This window comes from Exophiala spinifera (assembly GCF_000836115.1).
Source record: "Exophiala spinifera strain CBS 89968 unplaced genomic scaffold supercont1.1, whole genome shotgun sequence".
NCBI classification, from domain to species: Eukaryota; Fungi; Ascomycota; class Eurotiomycetes; order Chaetothyriales; family Herpotrichiellaceae; genus Exophiala; species Exophiala spinifera.
In genome coordinates, this window is record NW_015622513.1 from 2987962 (window position 1) to 3005118 (window position 17157).

The following is a 17157-nucleotide window of genomic DNA, read 5'->3' on the forward strand; positions in this document are numbered from 1 at the left end:
GGGCTTTTGCACGCTCGTCTACAAGAATAATACCTAATCAATGTACCTAGACAATTGATGTTGAGAGCGCGACTGTCCAACGTAGCCAGCATGCGTATGTATCATTGAACACCATGAGAATGAATGTGTGAGCCGAGTCTTCTGAAGCTGCGTGTTGTGCGAGGTGCCTGCCGCCGCCGGGTCGATTTAGAGACAGGAGGGAATCTATTTTTATCGCGATGAGTTATGCAGGCCCGACTTCAAGGGCAGACTACCTCCTTGGACACGAATGGCCATGATCATGATCAAAGCTGCAATGACAAGTTGACTCGAGATGTATCCTGGGCGGCCCGCAATAACAAAATCGCAAGGCTATTGTAGGAGAGGACTACCTCATCCGACTACTAGTACTCCGTAGACAACGCAAGAGATGGGGATTGGGGAGGGGGTTGTTTGAAGTTGTACAGTCCGTGGTCACGTGCAACCCGACCACCTGGCACCACCTGCAACCTGGGCATGTGTCCTTTCTGATACCCCGGCCTCATCGTCGTCGTCGTCGTCGTCGTCGTCGTCAGCATCATCACTCTCCGCGAATACTCTGCAGTTAACATGACGGATCGTGAATGAGAGGTGCACCACCATAAAAAACTCCCCTGGACATTACAACCCCTTTGCACATATACGGACCGGCCACCATTACCCTGGTCCTGTTGCAATTGAGAAACGGGCAGAAAGAGACTCCATTACCCTTGTCCTGTTGCACTTGAGGAAAATACAGAAAGAGACTCTATTACCCTCGTCCTGCCTGTTGCAGTTGGGGAAAGGACAGAAAGAGAGAGACAAGAGTCCAGAATTTTCCGACGGTGGGTTTCCCGATTTGTCACAACTTCCAGGAATATCCGGCCTCTAGTACAGTTGCCTAGAGAAACACATTTGCTTGCTCCCACACGCAATAGTGCGTTGGCTGAAGGGTTCGCGAGGATCAAGTGCAGGAACAAAGCATCGAAGACTTTGACCTTGCGATGGTCCTGATGACGGCGTCCGGAGAATCTGAAGCAGTGAGTGAGCCCATGAACTTGTCGAGTTCGAGTTCGAGTTTGAGCTGTGCAGCGGCCTTGTCTGAGCAAGGGGGCTGCCCGTCATGGGACGATGAGGATTGGCTGGCTGGCGGGGACGGTAGTGAATCCTCAGCAGAACGGACTGGCAAAAGCTTGCCTTCAGACCGAAGAGCCCTCTCCATCATGCTGACGTCGATGGTCTCGACTTTCTTGAGATACTGAGACAGCATGGGCTCCTCGGGCACGGTCAAGAGGGTGAAGGACGTCAACGGGATCTGCCTCCGCCTTTGGGTCAAAGTCCGTTCGTTAGCACGGCAAGCAAACGACCTCTCTCACATGACTGGGGAAAACGCACTGTTCTCTGCACACTCTGGCCATGGTTGTTGTATGAGAACCCAGAGACATGATAATGTATGGCTTGCCCCCTGGAATGATTGGACTGATAATCTGATACCAGGTAGATAGAAACAGGCAATCGGAGAAAATATCTTGCAAAAGGTTTTGGAAAGTGGGACTGTTGTAGGACTTGGAGGAGGGTGAGGGTGTAAAGAAGCAGCAATACACAGGCGATATCAAAAGATATATCTGCTTGGTGAGTTGAGGGAGGAGGAGAAGGGGGGAGGAGGAGGTGGGCGAGGTGGGCGATGCGAATACCCTGAAATCACCACGGCCAGGCAAGACTCAGGCCCGACTGACCAATGACATGCAACTGCCGAGGACGCTAGAAGACGCGGAGCCAATCGCACACCGGTCTAAACACCAGTCACGTGGAATGCTGCGCTCTGATTGAAGAGGAGATCACCACACGTGACGGAGCTAGTCTCGTTTCGGGGCAGTTTGCAGGCTGGTGTTCCGGTTTCCGATCCCTGTGCCTCCATTTGCTCGTAAGATACGGCCATGTGCCATCACCTGAGGCATTTTGGGACAAAGCAGCTGTGCAGGTATCGCAGGAGGTTGGCCGGGGAGTCTGTAGATGTTCCCCGCGCGAGTTTATGCCCTTCGTCATCCAAAGATGGTCACAGTTGCTGTTTGATACCACGACGACGGACATACCGCGAGATATGTAACAAGGCCGAGAAACTCAGATATTCTGCTGGGCCTTCCAGGTTGCCGAAAGCGCTGGTCGAGTCGGTATGATTGAGGCAAAAGTTTCTGTTCGGCGAGGTCGTCCCAATCCTGATGGGAGCATGAAGTTGTTGAAGAGACCGGTCGTTTCCGGCTGTTGCTGTCATGTGGCCCCTCCGAACTTCCATCTCGGAGGCAGGACACTCACCTAGATTGACAGCCGAAGGTTTCGGAGGTCGCATCTCTCAGTGGCTTGAAGCCAACGAGAAACAAAAGAACAGTCTGTTCGCAAGGAGATTCGTTGAGGTGGTAAAAATACTTCCCAATAGTATTGTGGTTGCATTGGGACCATTTGCAGTGAATGACTTATCGTGTTCTGTTTCAAGGGCACTTACCGGGCTTTTTCCTTTCCTCCGTGACTTCGCCTTCGCGTGTTTGGAGAACGGAGACGAAGCGTAGGTTCGCGGCGTCTGGAAACCTGAGCAAACTCTACGAATCTCCGGTCTGTGCGTAGCGCCCGTCACTTGTGAGGCCAATTTTTGAGAGGCGTCTTGGATACATGCACTGCGGTGAGAGAGGAGACTGATCTCCAACTCGACAACTTGAGGCGGCAACGACGCTGTGACCGCTGAGTCACCACACAGAATGTGTTCTCAACGGTACGTCTTGATGAATCTTGACTTGCAGGGTTCAACACATAGTGCAGCCGCGCTATATCATGTCGACCTCCCACTGATAGAGTTCGAGCCCCCCTAGGGAGGAAGAGAAAAATTTCCCGCCCAGATGATTTCGTGCTTTTCCACTGGGATGAGCGTGTCTTGGTGAGTCTCGAGAAGACAAAAAGCACACACAGTGTACAAAGGTGTCGGGTGTTGAGGCTGTTGGGAGACATTGTCGGTTCGCCGAAAGCATTCTTTGGGCCATAGCTCGACGCGACAGGGAATGGCCAGGTTGAGTTTGACCGCGCCGTCGTTGTAGACTCAAGGGCCCAGAGCCACTTTGGAGCACGCACCCAATTATTATCCGTGGTTATAGAGTGCAAAATCACGAGGGAGACAGAATAGACCGGGTGTGGCGATGTGGTCTAGTTTTGTTGAAGTCATAGAAGGGCTGAAGTTGGGTTGAGGTTGAAATTGAGAGGTGGTAGATCGCCACAAATAGTCGTGGCGGCAAAACTGTGGCTCGTGCCGCCTGCCGCTTCCGTGTTGATCGTGGGTGTGGCGGATTATCAGTTTATCCTTTGCCGACTATAAGAAGGCGGCAATTGCCATATTAGACCTGGGGCATTCCTTTCAGGTTGTGCGAAGATGTCTATATCAACGACAAATCACTGCTGCAGTTCCCTTGAAAGTTGTCTATCACATTTCAGAGGTGGCCCATAGCCATTCATTCTACAAAGTCTCAGATATTCAATGACTAAATCGAAGAAAATGTCTACGGCGAAGCCGAATCTTCAGCCTTGCCACCACCTCTTCAGCTGTGTCGTGTTGTTCAGCTGTCTCTCGATGGACGAGTACGACGCATACAATAAAGCTTATTGGTCCTTCGAAACTTTACACCTGTACGTTACAAATTCTAGAAGAATTGTCCTTGGCTGCTGGTGATCGGTTGAGCGAGTGATGTCATTTGCGAGTATTAAGAAAAAGTCAGAAATCAAAGATCAGAACTGCATATACGGGCAACAGCACACTCAGCGCCATACCCTCCATGTCAAATCCGCACGGTCGACGGTGAGTGAACAACACTAAGTTTTCTCTGCCGTCCACTGGTTCTGACGGACTCCTGGGCGCCTGGGCTGGAATGTTTCCTTGCCCAGCAATAAGCTTACAGGCTTACCTTTCGCAACAAGTCTCCCTGACCAACGCTCTCATACGGGTATCAGCTTGATTTCGCATCGAATCCTTTCCCTGGAAGCCACTTTACCTGTCAGACGTGGCAATACTCGCGTGAGAACCGATGTCGGCTTGATTGTGAATGAGTGGCGAGAAGCGAAACCATTCGACAGGCCTGGTCCCTTGTCAACCCAGACTGCGCCTTATTCACGGTCATCCCACGCCACCAGCAATCTTTGGCCAAGGAATAATGTCGCCACCATTTTACGTCGCAGCCCGAAGCTATCGAGTTTGCCTGAAGCTGAGTTGTCTCAAAAGACCGAACATTTGACGGCTCAGGCACTCCACCTGAGGCCCAAAGGCATCCAGTACTCAGTTGAACCCAAGCATCCTGCTCTCATCGACAACTTTACCCGAAGGCGACGACGCTAGCCTTTGGAAAACACAGGTGGCGATGTTTGTGAAAGGGCAATGCACACAGCCACGTCACAACTGCGGTATCACAAAAGGTTTCTCCATCGAACCATGTAAGGCGGTGAGCCTCGTATACAGTCTCAAAACAAGGACCGGGTGATGCTGCAAGGTTGCCTTTCAACACGATGGCAGAGAACTAAGACAAACACGTTTCACCGCTACCCGAAGCTTCTCAACTGGAACTGACATCATGATTCATCCCGCGGAGTGGTCCGCACTGGACTGTCACAGCTAGGCTAAGTTCGGTGACCGTGATAGGTACGATTTTCTTGCTTCAGGAACACGGTGTCTGCCTCACTTCATCTTCCAAACGTCGTTGGCTTGGGGTATGTTTCACTCAGGCGGGCAGTGGAGGTCTCAGTGGGCCAAGTCATTCAAGTAAGCAAGTAAGGTTTATTAGTTGTCGCTAGTGAACTCACTCCCTAACTTCCCCGGCCGAGGCAGTCTTACCGTGAACGACTCCTGACTGCTCGTAAGACGAGCTGTTACCTAGGTACTCTATTTACGCATGACTAGGTATTAAGCAACATTAGGCACCATTTTCGGAGTCCTCCGTCGACGACAACATCCCTATAGCAGTGCTTAGCAGGGCTCCTTCACTTGGCTTCAGGCGCACAAAAGATGTTGATGTGCACTTAACCCCTTTTCATTTCTCCGAGGTGTGTGATGCAGTGTTATTAGTTCAGGAAAACACCCAGTGGGGTGGCCTTTTTCTTGGTATTTCCGATCCGCGTTGCAATATTGTCCGCAATCTCATCGTATAACTTGTTATTCTGGCTCCCTGTGATTGAGGCGCTGATTCCCGTACAGACATGTCACTTGGATCGACTCTGCTCCAACGACCCCGTCGAATTCGGGGGGGGGGGGGGGGGGGGGGGGGGGGGGGGGGGGGGGGGGGGGGGGGGTGACCTGGATTCTGCTTTTGCAGTGCCACACAAGTTCCTTCCATGCTGGGGCAAACCACACTTCTGCCTTGTGAAGGCCCTGAGAGAGGTAGCTGGCATTTGAATGCCAACCAACCGTGTCTCTGATAATGGGTGCCTTTGAAGGGCCCTGAGCGGGTACTCCTCTTCCACTTGTCTACGATGCCCTACTGATGAAAGGACTTGTGATGATGGAAACCACCGCCCGGATGGGACATTCTGACCACTATGTCTCTGCTGCCCTCCTCGCGATGCGCGTACCCATGTGGTCTATCCTGGGCCGTCTCCTGAACCGACTTTCCATCGTAGAACTAACACGGTGTGATTGTTTGGTAGGAGTTCAGGAGTCTTTTCAGCGACAGGCGAGACGCGGGTTTGAAGGCGGGCTGTTGGACTTGAGAACGTCAAGAAGACGATCGGTACAGTATGTCAGCAGCCGCCACTTCTTCTTCCGCGTCTGCTTCGTGTTGGTTCGATACCGCACCATGAGGGGAAGCCCCTTGCAGACTGACTCTCCTTGCTTTCTTTCGGCCACACCACCGCACAGCAACATGAGCCTCGAGACGATCTTGCCGACACAGCAAAAATGTTGCGTCCCATCTTCGACGTGCTTCTCAACCACAAGGGCACATCATCGAGCCCGAGGATGTCGGCAAACTCAGGGGTCGAGCACAGCGTTCCGCATCTCATCTGCGATGGCCCCGGTACAGTCACAGCCCTGTGTTGGTGATTCAGGGGAGCTCATTTCTCATGTTCCGAGTGCGTTCACCCTGCGCTGTAGCATAGTGAAGAAGAGTGTTCTGGACCGCGTTCAGGGATTTATTGGTCTGGTGGTAAATCGACCACAAGGATTCCCGACGACGCGGTCGATTTCTCAAAGCCCATAAACTCGAGAGTCGAGAGCCTCCAACCGATCCTGGGTGGGTGGGGAGATTGAAAGGTCTCGAAAGACTCGAAGCAAAGACGGACAGTCTCTCTGCGCTTGTGAAATGGCGCCGTTAGCTCGTGATACATTGTGACTGTGTGACCAAAAAAAGTTAGAGACCCAATACCTCCGGTAGTCTCGGTGACTGATTTGAGATGCTTCAATCGCATCACAGTTCTTATCTTTGCAAGTCACTATCACCGCCGTCGAGTGCGAGTTGGATGTAGTGCTCAGGATGGTTCCCCGACACGGTACGTAGAAGACTTGAGAAGAGATTCAACGGTGCATATTGGGCCTTTTCGTTTACTCGCAGTATTCGTCTCCCGGTTTGAAGACCTGGTCTCGTTCAGAGTTCGAGGATCTCGACTTCATCCCGAGTGAGGATGCCGTCTGACGTTTTGGCGATGAGACCTGTGCCATTTATGTAGGGCCCTTCAAGGAGGATTTATTCTTTGTCGCGACTCGCTCGTTTGATCCCAACCCCCTAACTTCCCAGGCGATAGGAGACGTGACGGGCTCTCGAGTCTTGGCCTCTCACCTGGGCAAGAGCCTTTCTTGAGGATGGCGGAAACCTGTCTTCATATCGTTGTTGTAAGAATGTTTACTCAATGCCCACCTTGTTACTCTAGCCACGGGCCTACATGTTGAAAAGGATAGCCATCTAGTGAACGAATGGGATGGGAAGATCTTCCGTATGCCAATCTGATAAATCGCCATAGCGCCATATGTTCATTTCTTCGATCCCATATGTCTAACGCTCTAAGCATAACAAAACTCCACAAAGACCTTGACCGGCACGAAAGCTAACATCAGTTAGAATAGTCGAAGACCAGGGTTAAACACGCCACGTGTTCTCGGTCATAAAACCATTGCTGCATCGTCTTTCTGTTTTGATCCCTCGTCCCCTCTGGACTCTGACGGATCGTCGGGCCCATCCTGCCTATGTTTCTCACTTGTAACTAGGAACACCTTTCTACACCCACGAATCTTGCCTCTACAGATAGGACAACGCCAGGTGCGATCGGCTCTTTGGGCCGTTATACGGGTGAGCTCAGAGCACCAATGGCAGATAGCCAGATGCATACATGGCTCCAGGAGAGTATCCATCTTGTGCTCTTTGCAGATTTGACATGCAATGCTAACATCCATCTCTTTAAGATCAAGGATGTCACCACGCTTTTGCTCGTCAATCGGGTTTGGCGCCCAGTCGTCCTCGTCCTCTGTATCATCCAGATACATCGAAGTCGGGCCGTGTGCAACAGAACTCCGGCTAGCTGTGCTGTTGAGAAGCAAATCATGGATTTGGTCAGAAATCCAAAAACGCCGAGACCTTAGTCCATTGTCCTGAGACACAGGTGGCGGCTCTGTTGTGCGCTGGGGGTACGAGGGAACACCAGCCGGTGGAAGATTAGACCTGAGTGGACTGGATGCGTCTTCAGAGCGACTAACCTGTCTTCGTGAATGCATAGCCCGCTGAGCTTCACGAGCCTCTCGTATCCGCTCAAACCGGCCAAACATGGCTGTCAACGGACTTTGGTAGTCCTCGGACTCAAGCTCCTCCCTCGTACCAAACGGATTTGTGATTGGCCGTCGAGCCTGTCGATGAGCTGGGGCTGATTGATTATACCCAGGATAGGCCGGTTGATGTTGAGGATTGATTTCATTGTTTCCGTGAGGATGATTGATATTGGCATCAGCAGGCCAGTGAGGAGCTACTTGCATCGGCAGGGAAGGGTGAGTGCTTTGTATTGTTGCTGCAGTCAAGCCGAAATGATCGAGGGAATTCTGAACAATCTGCGGTATATTTACTTGTACGTTCCCTTGACTGTTTGGACCAATCTCAGCTGCGGCATTTTGATCTTGGAAGGTCATGTTCGAAAGCCTCGGAAGATTGCCGTCAGGAGGCTGACGATGGTTGGCGTTCCAACCATACAGTTGGTTTGCTTCCATGTGCCGATCATGCTGTGAAGCCACTGTGGGCAGCGCAACACTGTGATTATGTGGGTTGTTGGTCCCTGCGTATTGGTTGGGGATTGCTCTGTCTGGATGTCCGTGGAAGTGGCCTCTATGGGAATGTCGATTTCTGTTGCGTCGATTTGACTGCCCGCTACGGACTCCATGTGGAGTTTGGCTCATGTTGTCTGTATGGAGAGTGCTAGGTTCACTATGCACAGGAATATCTGAAGGATCAGGGTTGCGAGGTAGCGAGTGAGCCGATGAATTGTCTGATACGAAATTCCAATAATCTGATGCCAAATTAACAATATGTCAATCAGCGAGTGACTGGTAGTTAAGCGAGCGAGCGAGCGACTGAGAATGTAATGGAGCAACAGAATGGATAACACAATGGTAAAGGGTCTTCACGCCTACCGCGGCACTTCCAGCAGTAACGTTGCCAGCGCTTTCCCTGGAGTTTCATGCCCTTGCCATCGATATAGATAGGATAAGCAGTTGCGAGTGGTCTCTTGTCGACGCACGAGCAGCATCTCGGCAGCGCTGTCAAGGCGCAGCCAATGTGCTCCTTGTGTTCGCAAACGCTGGTCATTTTGGTGATTCCGGGCTCGAACGGAGTGGTCGATTGGCTTCGGATGGTATGAATATATCGAGTTCAAGTATAGCACAGAAGCTCGGCTTGAATCTCATATCTTCGAATCACCCATAGGGCGCACAGCAACTACCTCTCGGCGGCAAAGGGCAGATGTGACATACATGGTCGAAGAAGAAACGACACGACGATACCAGACAATGTCGGTGTTTCAAAGCAACGAAACGTAATCACTTGGGCGTGGGGGATCTGCAAGGCTGAGGACGACGAGGCTGAGTGAAGGAGGCGACGCAGGCGCAGCAGCAACGTTGCTTCAGTACTTCAACGTTCACTTTTCACTGTCTCTGAGGCTCCATGCATGGCAATGCTGCTATGCTAGCCACCGCCAGAACTACACTCTCGCAACGATACTCGCGTGAAGCTGGTCTTCATCATGCCATTGCTCCCAAAACTTAGCCCGCTTCAATCGAGATTCGCGGCCTCTCTTGCAGCGTCAGCCATCCTCCTCCTAATCCTCTATCTCACCCTCTCAAAACCGCAATTCGCATACGCCCTTGAGCTCGACTCTAGAATACACTCCGAAGATCATAACCACTATGTGATATCTGAAGATGGGGAGGAGTGGGATGAGGACATCGCGATTCGCATATCTGGCCGTGCGGAAGCAGGAGTATCCGCCCTTGCAAACAATGCGCCTCAGAACATCAACATCAACACCGGTCAAACTCAGAACTGGGTCTTTCCCAGTGATGCTGTCAATGGCCCTCACGGTGCGATGGGGACAGGTCTCCCTGGCGACGGTATAGAAAAGAGGGACCTAACAGTTGATGTGCCCGAACTCAAGAAACGGCAAACTGGAACCCGGATATACGTCTCCCTGAATACCTGTCTGCAGCCTTCGTCAAATGCTACCAACAATACCTCTGACAATATCGTGCCTCCCCAACTTACCATGTACATATCTTTATCTGAGTCGAATCAGAAGCCGGGTCAGGATAGTAACGATCCTAACCAGCAGACCATCGACGTGGACGAAGGCTATGCTCTGTTCGAGGGTGAGGCTGACAGCGATGTCTATATAGGAGTATCTGCGCCAAACACTACCGACTTCGAAGGTATCTGGAATTACGAGGTGGCTGCATCTAATGATGCACCATTCCACAGTTACAGAGACACCAGCAATCTATACTTTGTCGACGGGGACAATCATGCAGCGCTTCTGATCACAAACGACACTACCGAAGCCGACTCTAATTCGACCATATATCAAGATTGGATGAAAATCAATCCACCCTGGGGTGTCTTTGCCGCGAACCAAAACGAGAAAACTATCCTCGGAGTGAGTAAATCGTTCTGTGGTCTCAAGAATAATGCGCGAATCGCTGCAAATATTGAAGGCTTTTCTCATCAGAATGTTGCCAAAATGACCAACAGAGGCCTGGGAGGAAAGCCAAAAGAGCAATTCTATGTGACTGGGCTCAATGCAACCTCAGAATACTGGGGCATGCTGGCGATGGTCGGCAATTCAACAGCATCGGGTAACGGTGTGGTTGGTGGCGGCGGCACCGTCTGGAAAGCTATTGACTTTCAGACGAAGACGGAAGACAACTGTGCCCTGATGTACAACCTTTCGTTCTGTTCTGAGGTCGCTTACGCCGTCCCCTCGAACCCTGACAAGTACCCTCCTTCCACCGGTCTACCGGAACTGGCGGCTCTCTACGACTCTTACGCTGCCCAAATGTACCAATACTTTAATTACTCTCTCCAGCAAATCCCATGCAACACCACCTCAAGCGCACAATACTCTCTGGCGCGCAACTGCGACGACTGCGCACGGGCGTACAAGCAATGGCTCTGCGCCGTCACCATTCCCCGATGTGTCGACTATTCGAACAACGACGCATGGTTGATGCCCCGCAATCTAGGCCAGCCGTTCGTCAACGGATCAAGCATTTCCCCTGCTCAGCTGAACGGCAACCAGCAGCTGTTGACGTCGGTAGCCACCAACTCGTCAAGAAACGCGATCATCGATCAAGTCATCCAACCCGGGCCGTACAAAGAAGTCTTGCCCTGCCAGGATCTGTGCTATGATCTGGTGCAGAGTTGTCCGGCGAGCTTAGGCTTCGCTTGTCCCTCCGCAGGCGAGGGTCTGGAGCTCAGTTATGGGACCAGAAGCAACGACTCGGGCATTATCACATGCAGTTACCTAGGCGCTGCCTATTATTTGAGCGATGCACGATCCATCTCCCCGTCGGGCGTCACCACCGTGGTGTTGCTGACACTGTCACTTTTAGCGATTCATGCGTTTTAGCCATGGTTAACAGTAACGGGGGCAGTTCACCGCCCAGGTTCGGCATGGTCTTGTCATGGACTTTTGTGGAGTATTTTCAGGACTGTCGGAAGAGCTTTATATATCAGGGCGATGGCGTTCGGAGTGACAACGTTAAAAGGCGGTGGTGGGACTGTCGTGCGTGGAAAACATGTATATAGTTGTCACAATAGACGAAATCGATAGGCACCTCTTTTCCTGTCCTCCTAACAGCAGCGCTTCTGTAGATGATATCTATTTCCCAGAGGTCCTCGCTTGAGAGGTTGTGTCGGCCTAGACTGAACGACACGTGGACCTACTTAATCTATCTGAGAGTGCACCCAACCCCCCATGTGCCTACCTAGGTACCTGAGTTTAAGCTATCCGTACCTGTTGAGAGCCACGCCGCTTCAGCGTTTCAAATCACTCCGCCTGGGCGTCCTCAGCGGCGTCCACATCCCCTTCGACACCGGCGTCGTGCTGCCCGTACTACCAGACGCGCCGCGCGCCGGCGTCCTGCCACCCAGTTTCTCCATCAACCGTCTCGCAGCGGGCGTCATGTTGCCTGACGTCTTTGAATTGCTTCCTCCGTCCACCGGAGCGCCGGCTCTGTCTCCTGGACGCAGACGCGTCTGTCGATCCTTGTCCCTCTTCTGTCGCGCAGCCTTCTCCACCATGCGGTAATGGAGGTCCTCTCGTTTCCGTATCTCGCTGAGCTTGAACGGGTTCGGGGTCGGGTCGGCGACCTGTCCGGCCAAGAGGTCTCGATAACTCGGACCGTCCGCGGCGGACGAGATGTTCTCGGGTTCGTCCTCCTCGACGAAAGCGTAGCCGTTGACACGAGGCGTCTCGCCCCCTGCGTAGTTGTACTCGGAGCCTCCGCCGCCGGCACCCGCGTCGGAGTCCGTGTCGGCGAGGCGGCGACGGCTGTTGACGATGTCCGTGTTCAGACTTGGGCTGGGCGGCACAGGGCCCGGGTCGTCGACGTACTGCACGGGCGGGAACCTTGTGTTCGTGTAGACGACTTGTTTGGGCCCGGCTTTGGAGTTCTGTTCGCGGACTTCCTGGACCGTCTGCAAGCCGTCCTCGTCGACGGAGGAGGCGTTGAACATGAATGTGTTGTCCGGCCGTTTTATGGTCCATGAATCCAGCTTGGCCGGTCGATCGTCAGTGGCCCCCGTGTGTAATGCTAGTTCCTTGCTCGTGGATGAGGAGGACGACTTGTCGTCGGCGGTGTTAAGGCGTTGCTGTTCTCGCGAGCGGTGCTCGAGGAGTCGTGTTGACGGGATCCGTTGGTCCTGCGTCCACAGGTACGCGTGCTTCTGCCGTCGTTTCAGATTCTGTTTGTCCAGCAGGGCGTTGAAAGACTCGTTGTCCTCCGACGTGTATTTCGCTTGGAACGCCGAGAGAGACAGACTTGACGTGTCGACACCAGGCTGAGGTTCTGCTGTGTCGACGGAGGCTGCGACGGACGCCACTGATGGCGTTTCGCTGCCTGTATATCCTAGTGGTGTGTCTGCGACAGGCTGTCCTCGTAGAGGTGTCGCCGACGGGTGGTCAAACCGGGTGTTTCGCGCAGTCCTCCTTTTGCCCTTGCTGGACGTTGGCAAGGCCGCTTCCCGTAGTTTCTGTGCTGCTTCGGCGACCCAAGAGTCGTTGCCTGATTCGAGAGCTGCGAGGTACTCATGTTGTGCTTGGGATTCGAGCAGGCCGGGAAAGTAGTCGCGTGCGATGATATCGGAGAGCGCCGTGGTATACTCGTCTTCGTCTAGGATTTTGGGCGGTCGTTTGATGCGTTTAAACGGTGGCGGCGGCATTGCGGCGACATCTTGGGCAGACGAGCGCCTCATAAGCGCCGTCGACGAGTCCGCAGATGCCATTCTGGCAAGGAGGTAAAACTGCGAGAAGGCCCTGAGCTGGTTTCGAAGAAAGTCTTCGGAACTGCAAATGTTGCAGGCAACAAAAGGTGGTAAATGACTCGTGTAAGAGAAGAAAGTGGCGGATGCCGAGTCAAAAGCCAGGACGTACAGGACCCACGAACCCTCAGTAGCCTTCTGACAACTATCCCAATTACAAGGCTGGGAGTTCTATGTGCTGGGGCTACGAGCTATGACCTGCTTGATCATTTGATACCAATGCGTTTCCATTCGCGATCATCTATCGCTGTACTGGTATCCTTGGAGGCTACTCCGTAGAATATGCTTGCTATACAGACCAAGAATAAATGCACCTAGATTTCAAATGCACAAAGACGACGCACCTCGCTCGCTATATGCTATGTCCGAGCCCCTGAGTCGTATCCCCAGCCAGATACTTCCGCCCACCATAGTACATTTCCAGGTGATCGCTTTGGAAAGACTTTTGCCCTTGGCTCGGAGCTCAACTCGTTGCAGCAGGTCTTCAGGTTTCGGAATGTCCATTCATCGCTTCCTCATCCTCGTCTTCGTCGTCATCATCGTCGGCGATCGTCCGGAGTTGTTTTCGCTGTCTAGGAGGTTGTGGTCTGACCTCCTCCTCCTCGTCTCTGGTATCGGCCATCTCTTCATCCTTATCTGAGGCAGACGACGCCGGAGTCTCAGGACCGGCACCGGGGGTAAGGGCAGCTTCGGGTTCATCTTCCAACTCCGAGTCCGAGTCGACAACCACCGCTGCAGACTTGTATTTGTCATTCTTGCGTGGCTCCTTTGCCTTGCTTTTTCTCTCCAACCTCCTCTTCTTCTTCTTTGGCTTCTCAGCTGCTGCTTCATTGTCGGAGCCACTAAGGGGAGTTCGCGACACGCTCTTTTCACTTCTACCGTCGGACACATCACCGTCATTATCGATGAAGCCGTCCTCATCGTCCCTCTTCTTGCGCTTGGTGCTGGTCTTCTTCGACTTTCGCTTGACACGCTCTCCAGTTTCCTCATCATCTGTATATTCTGCAGCCTCTCTCGCAGCAGCTTCAGCCCGAAGTTGTTCGGCGAGCCTTTCTGTCTCTTCAACAATCTTTCTCCGTTCTTCCGCAATCTTTTTGGCACGTTCTTCTTCCTCTTCTCTTCGGCGTTTGGAGGCTTCTTCGCGTTTGCGCAGTTCTTCTTGACGCTTCTCGATGGCTTCCTGGAGTCTTGTGGCATTCTCGCTCTCATATGTCGCCTGTCTTGTACGTTGTCGCTCAAGCTGATTGCGCATAGTATTCTTACCCATAGCTGCACGTTGCTCAAGTGCGCTGCGGGGATATGGCGGTTGTTTATGCCTGGCCACCTGTTCAAACGTCTCAATAGCCTGTTCCAGCCCAGCGATTGCAGCATCCACATCGGACAGAGTTCGATCAGTCTCCTTGGCTTGGTTGACGTGTTGTGCAATCTGGAACTGAATGAAAGCGACATTGAACTGCAGATGTGGTGAGTCCTCCTGCGTAGCTAGTGCTCGCCTCATGTAATCCAGTGCTGTATTTAAAGCCGTGATAGATCTGTCGGCCTTGCCCTTCAACAGCCATGCTCTCGCCAGGCAAGCGAGCAATTGAGCATTTTCGCCTTTCGTTTCCTTTCTCAGCGCAATCTCGTAGTTGTCAATGCCACGCTGATACTGGCGTAACTCTGTCATAACGTGACCTAGATTGATGTTGACAGAAGCATCACGAAGGGTGTCCTTGACTTTGGTGAATATCTGAAGAGCGTCTGAATAGGCCTTCTTGTCGTCGCAAAGCGCAATCGCAATACCCTGAGCGGCATATGCGTTCTTTGGGTCCAGTTGTAGAGCTTTGTCGAAGAACTCGTAGGCCTTTGCGTACATTTTGGTTCGCTTCTCTTTCTCCTGATCAGTATTTCGGGGCATATCTCTGGCAATAGTGAGATGCACGTTGCCCATCCCAGTCAGGGAATACAGATCGTGCTTGTCGTACCCTTGGAGAGTGTGCTTATAGTGTCGGTTTTCTGCATCTTCAGCGATGTTGCTGGTCTTCTTCTTCGCGCTATGGTGATACCAGCCCATCAAGGCTCTGACCTCTGTGTTGCCATAGTCGCTCTGATATACAGCATTGATCTTGCGAGGACCTTCGTCGCGTGGGGAGGTTTCAAGCGCAATGTAAGCCAGTCGCGCCAGGGCGTCCGTATAGTCGGGATGTCTTCCGAGGAGACCTTCATAGACCTTTTGTGCTTCGGTTATCAAACCTAGAGCTTCGTAGGTTCGGGCAAGGTTGTAAGAGATAGTTGTGACAAGAGCATCAGTGTCGCTGTTGTCCACATCTTCGGAACTGATCTTGTCCTCTTCCACTGCCTTTTTCTCAGCCTCTTGCTTTTCGGTCAATTTTACGCACGCATTGAGGGCAATCTGAAAGGTCTCTCGAGCGAGAGAAAATGACTCTTGTCCATACAGGAAACAAGCCATATTGTTGAGCAATTGAGGGGGCAAGTTCTCCCGCATTTGGGCAATATAGGTGGCTTCGTCTTCGCTAGGATCTGGACGATCCTCGTCGGGGATCTTTTCGAGTTGCATCGCTTCAACCTGTTGTAAACATTTGAGACTCTCGATTGGGTTCTCCTGTTCATAGAGACGTGCAAGATACAGCAAAACGGACTCATCTGGCTTAGCCCGAGATTTCTCGTCCTTCCAAGTCTTTCTCACATTCTCCAGCAAAGTGATCGCCTTTCTCGCGGAAGCTGCTTTGTCTTCCTTTGTAAGATTGGTCTGTGTCGAGAATGCTTCTTCGGCATATATACACCCTAACAGAGTCATCGCCTCGACATGTTTGTTGAGCTGGCCAAGAGATTCTAAGCGGAATTTGGCCCCTTGAGTATCTTGACTCTGAACCATAATCTGAATGAGGCCAAATTTCGCTGGGAAGTAGCCTCTATCCAAACCGCCTCTGGCTTGATCTGCTCGTGTATAGCATTCATTTGCCTTCACCAGGTCGCCTTTATTGTGCTCTTTTCTGGCCAACAAGTACCACCCATCACTAGCAATAGCATTGATGTCTGTTTGTTCAATGGCTTTTCGGGCAAGTGGTTCCACAGTGTCATATCTTCCAGTCAATAGGAAATAGCTTGCAAAGATCGCGCAGCTAAGAGGGAAATTTTTGTCGATTGTGTAGGCTTTCTTTGTGTGCTCGGAAATTGCTTTCTTATAGAGCACGTTGAACTGAGGATCCGATGCAGGGTACTTGGCGCTTTCATGAAGATAGTAAACTCCAAGGAGGGCGTGAGCGACCTTGGACTCAGGATTCAGTGCCAGGGATCTTTCCCACGCAGCCTTAGCACGATCGGGAAATCCTAGCTGCCACAGACAACACCCGATGCCTATCCGCGGATCTGGGTCGGTGAGACCGGGCATTTTGGCCAGCACGTCTTGATAGATTTGCAGAGCCGGGGCAAATTGTCTTTGCAGGTATAAAGTTCTAGCTTTCCCCATTGCAGCCATCATATTCCGCCCATCAGAAGACTTTAGCGCATCATCGAAGCACTTCAAGGCTTGTTTGAGGGATTCAGCTCTTTCAGCATCAGCACCGGTTCTTGTGGACGACTGTAGTGAAGCTCGGAGGAGGAAAAGAACACCTCGGGTGAGGTAAAGGGGAGGAAAGGCAGGGTTGATGCGCAGGGCATCGTTGATGGTGGTCGTGGCTTCTCGAAGATAGTGATCTTTGGTTTTTGCATCGCTGTTTGCTTGCGTCTCGGACAGTACACGAGGAGCCTGTCGGCTTTTGAGAAGATCGAGCCATGCTACGCATGCAAGCAGACTCAGCCGATCCTTGGGGCCGCTACGTGCGAGCGACCCGAGACCCTTGCCCAAGATCTCGACAGCATGATCTATTTGGGCCTGCTTCGCGTAAGCTAGAGCGATGGTTATCCACAAATTCTTTGCGGCCTTCTCATTTTCCAGCAACTGGCACAATTCGGTGGGATCGTCCAGGTGATCCTCGAGGTTGACCTCGACAGCCTCGTCTGCATCAAGGCCACCAGACACAGGGATATCGATGGCTGTTGGAATATCGACGAAACGCGAGGCGGGGGTGATGCCACTCAGCATGCCATTTGAGGTGTTGGTCGTGCCATTTCTGGCCACTGCCGCCGCCAT

General features: G+C 52.2%; 5 protein-coding genes across 5 annotated transcripts; 1 reads left to right on the forward strand and 4 right to left on the reverse strand.

Annotated features, from left to right (window-relative positions):
- Positions 1-961: 961 nt before the first annotated feature.
- On the reverse strand, positions 962-1415 carry PV08_01117 (uncharacterized protein; the record flags this gene model as incomplete). Its single annotated transcript, XM_016375482.1, has 2 exons — positions 962-1322; positions 1393-1415. The coding sequence occupies 2 exons, from the start codon at positions 1413-1415 to the stop codon at positions 962-964; spliced, it is 384 nt and encodes a 127-aa protein (XP_016240758.1).
- Positions 1416-7114: 5699 nt separating this feature from the next.
- PV08_01118 (uncharacterized protein) lies at positions 7115-8801 on the reverse strand (the record flags this gene model as incomplete). Its single annotated transcript, XM_016375483.1, has 2 exons — positions 7115-8502; positions 8627-8801. 2 exons carry the CDS (start codon positions 8799-8801, stop codon positions 7115-7117), a joined length of 1563 nt encoding a protein of 520 aa, XP_016240759.1.
- A 433-nt stretch (positions 8802-9234) lies between these two features.
- On the forward strand, positions 9235-11112 carry PV08_01119 (uncharacterized protein; the record flags this gene model as incomplete). Its single annotated transcript, XM_016375484.1, has 1 exon — positions 9235-11112. One exon carries the CDS (start codon positions 9235-9237, stop codon positions 11110-11112), a length of 1878 nt encoding a protein of 625 aa, XP_016240760.1.
- A 407-nt stretch (positions 11113-11519) lies between these two features.
- On the reverse strand, positions 11520-12989 carry PV08_01120 (uncharacterized protein; the record flags this gene model as incomplete). The annotated part of the gene is made up of 1 exon (XM_016375485.1): positions 11520-12989. One exon carries the CDS (start codon positions 12987-12989, stop codon positions 11520-11522), a length of 1470 nt encoding a protein of 489 aa, XP_016240761.1.
- Positions 12990-13509: 520 nt separating this feature from the next.
- On the reverse strand, positions 13510-17157 carry PV08_01121 (uncharacterized protein; the record flags this gene model as incomplete). The annotated part of the gene is made up of 1 exon (XM_016375486.1): positions 13510-17157. One exon carries the CDS (start codon positions 17155-17157, stop codon positions 13510-13512), a length of 3648 nt encoding a protein of 1215 aa, XP_016240762.1.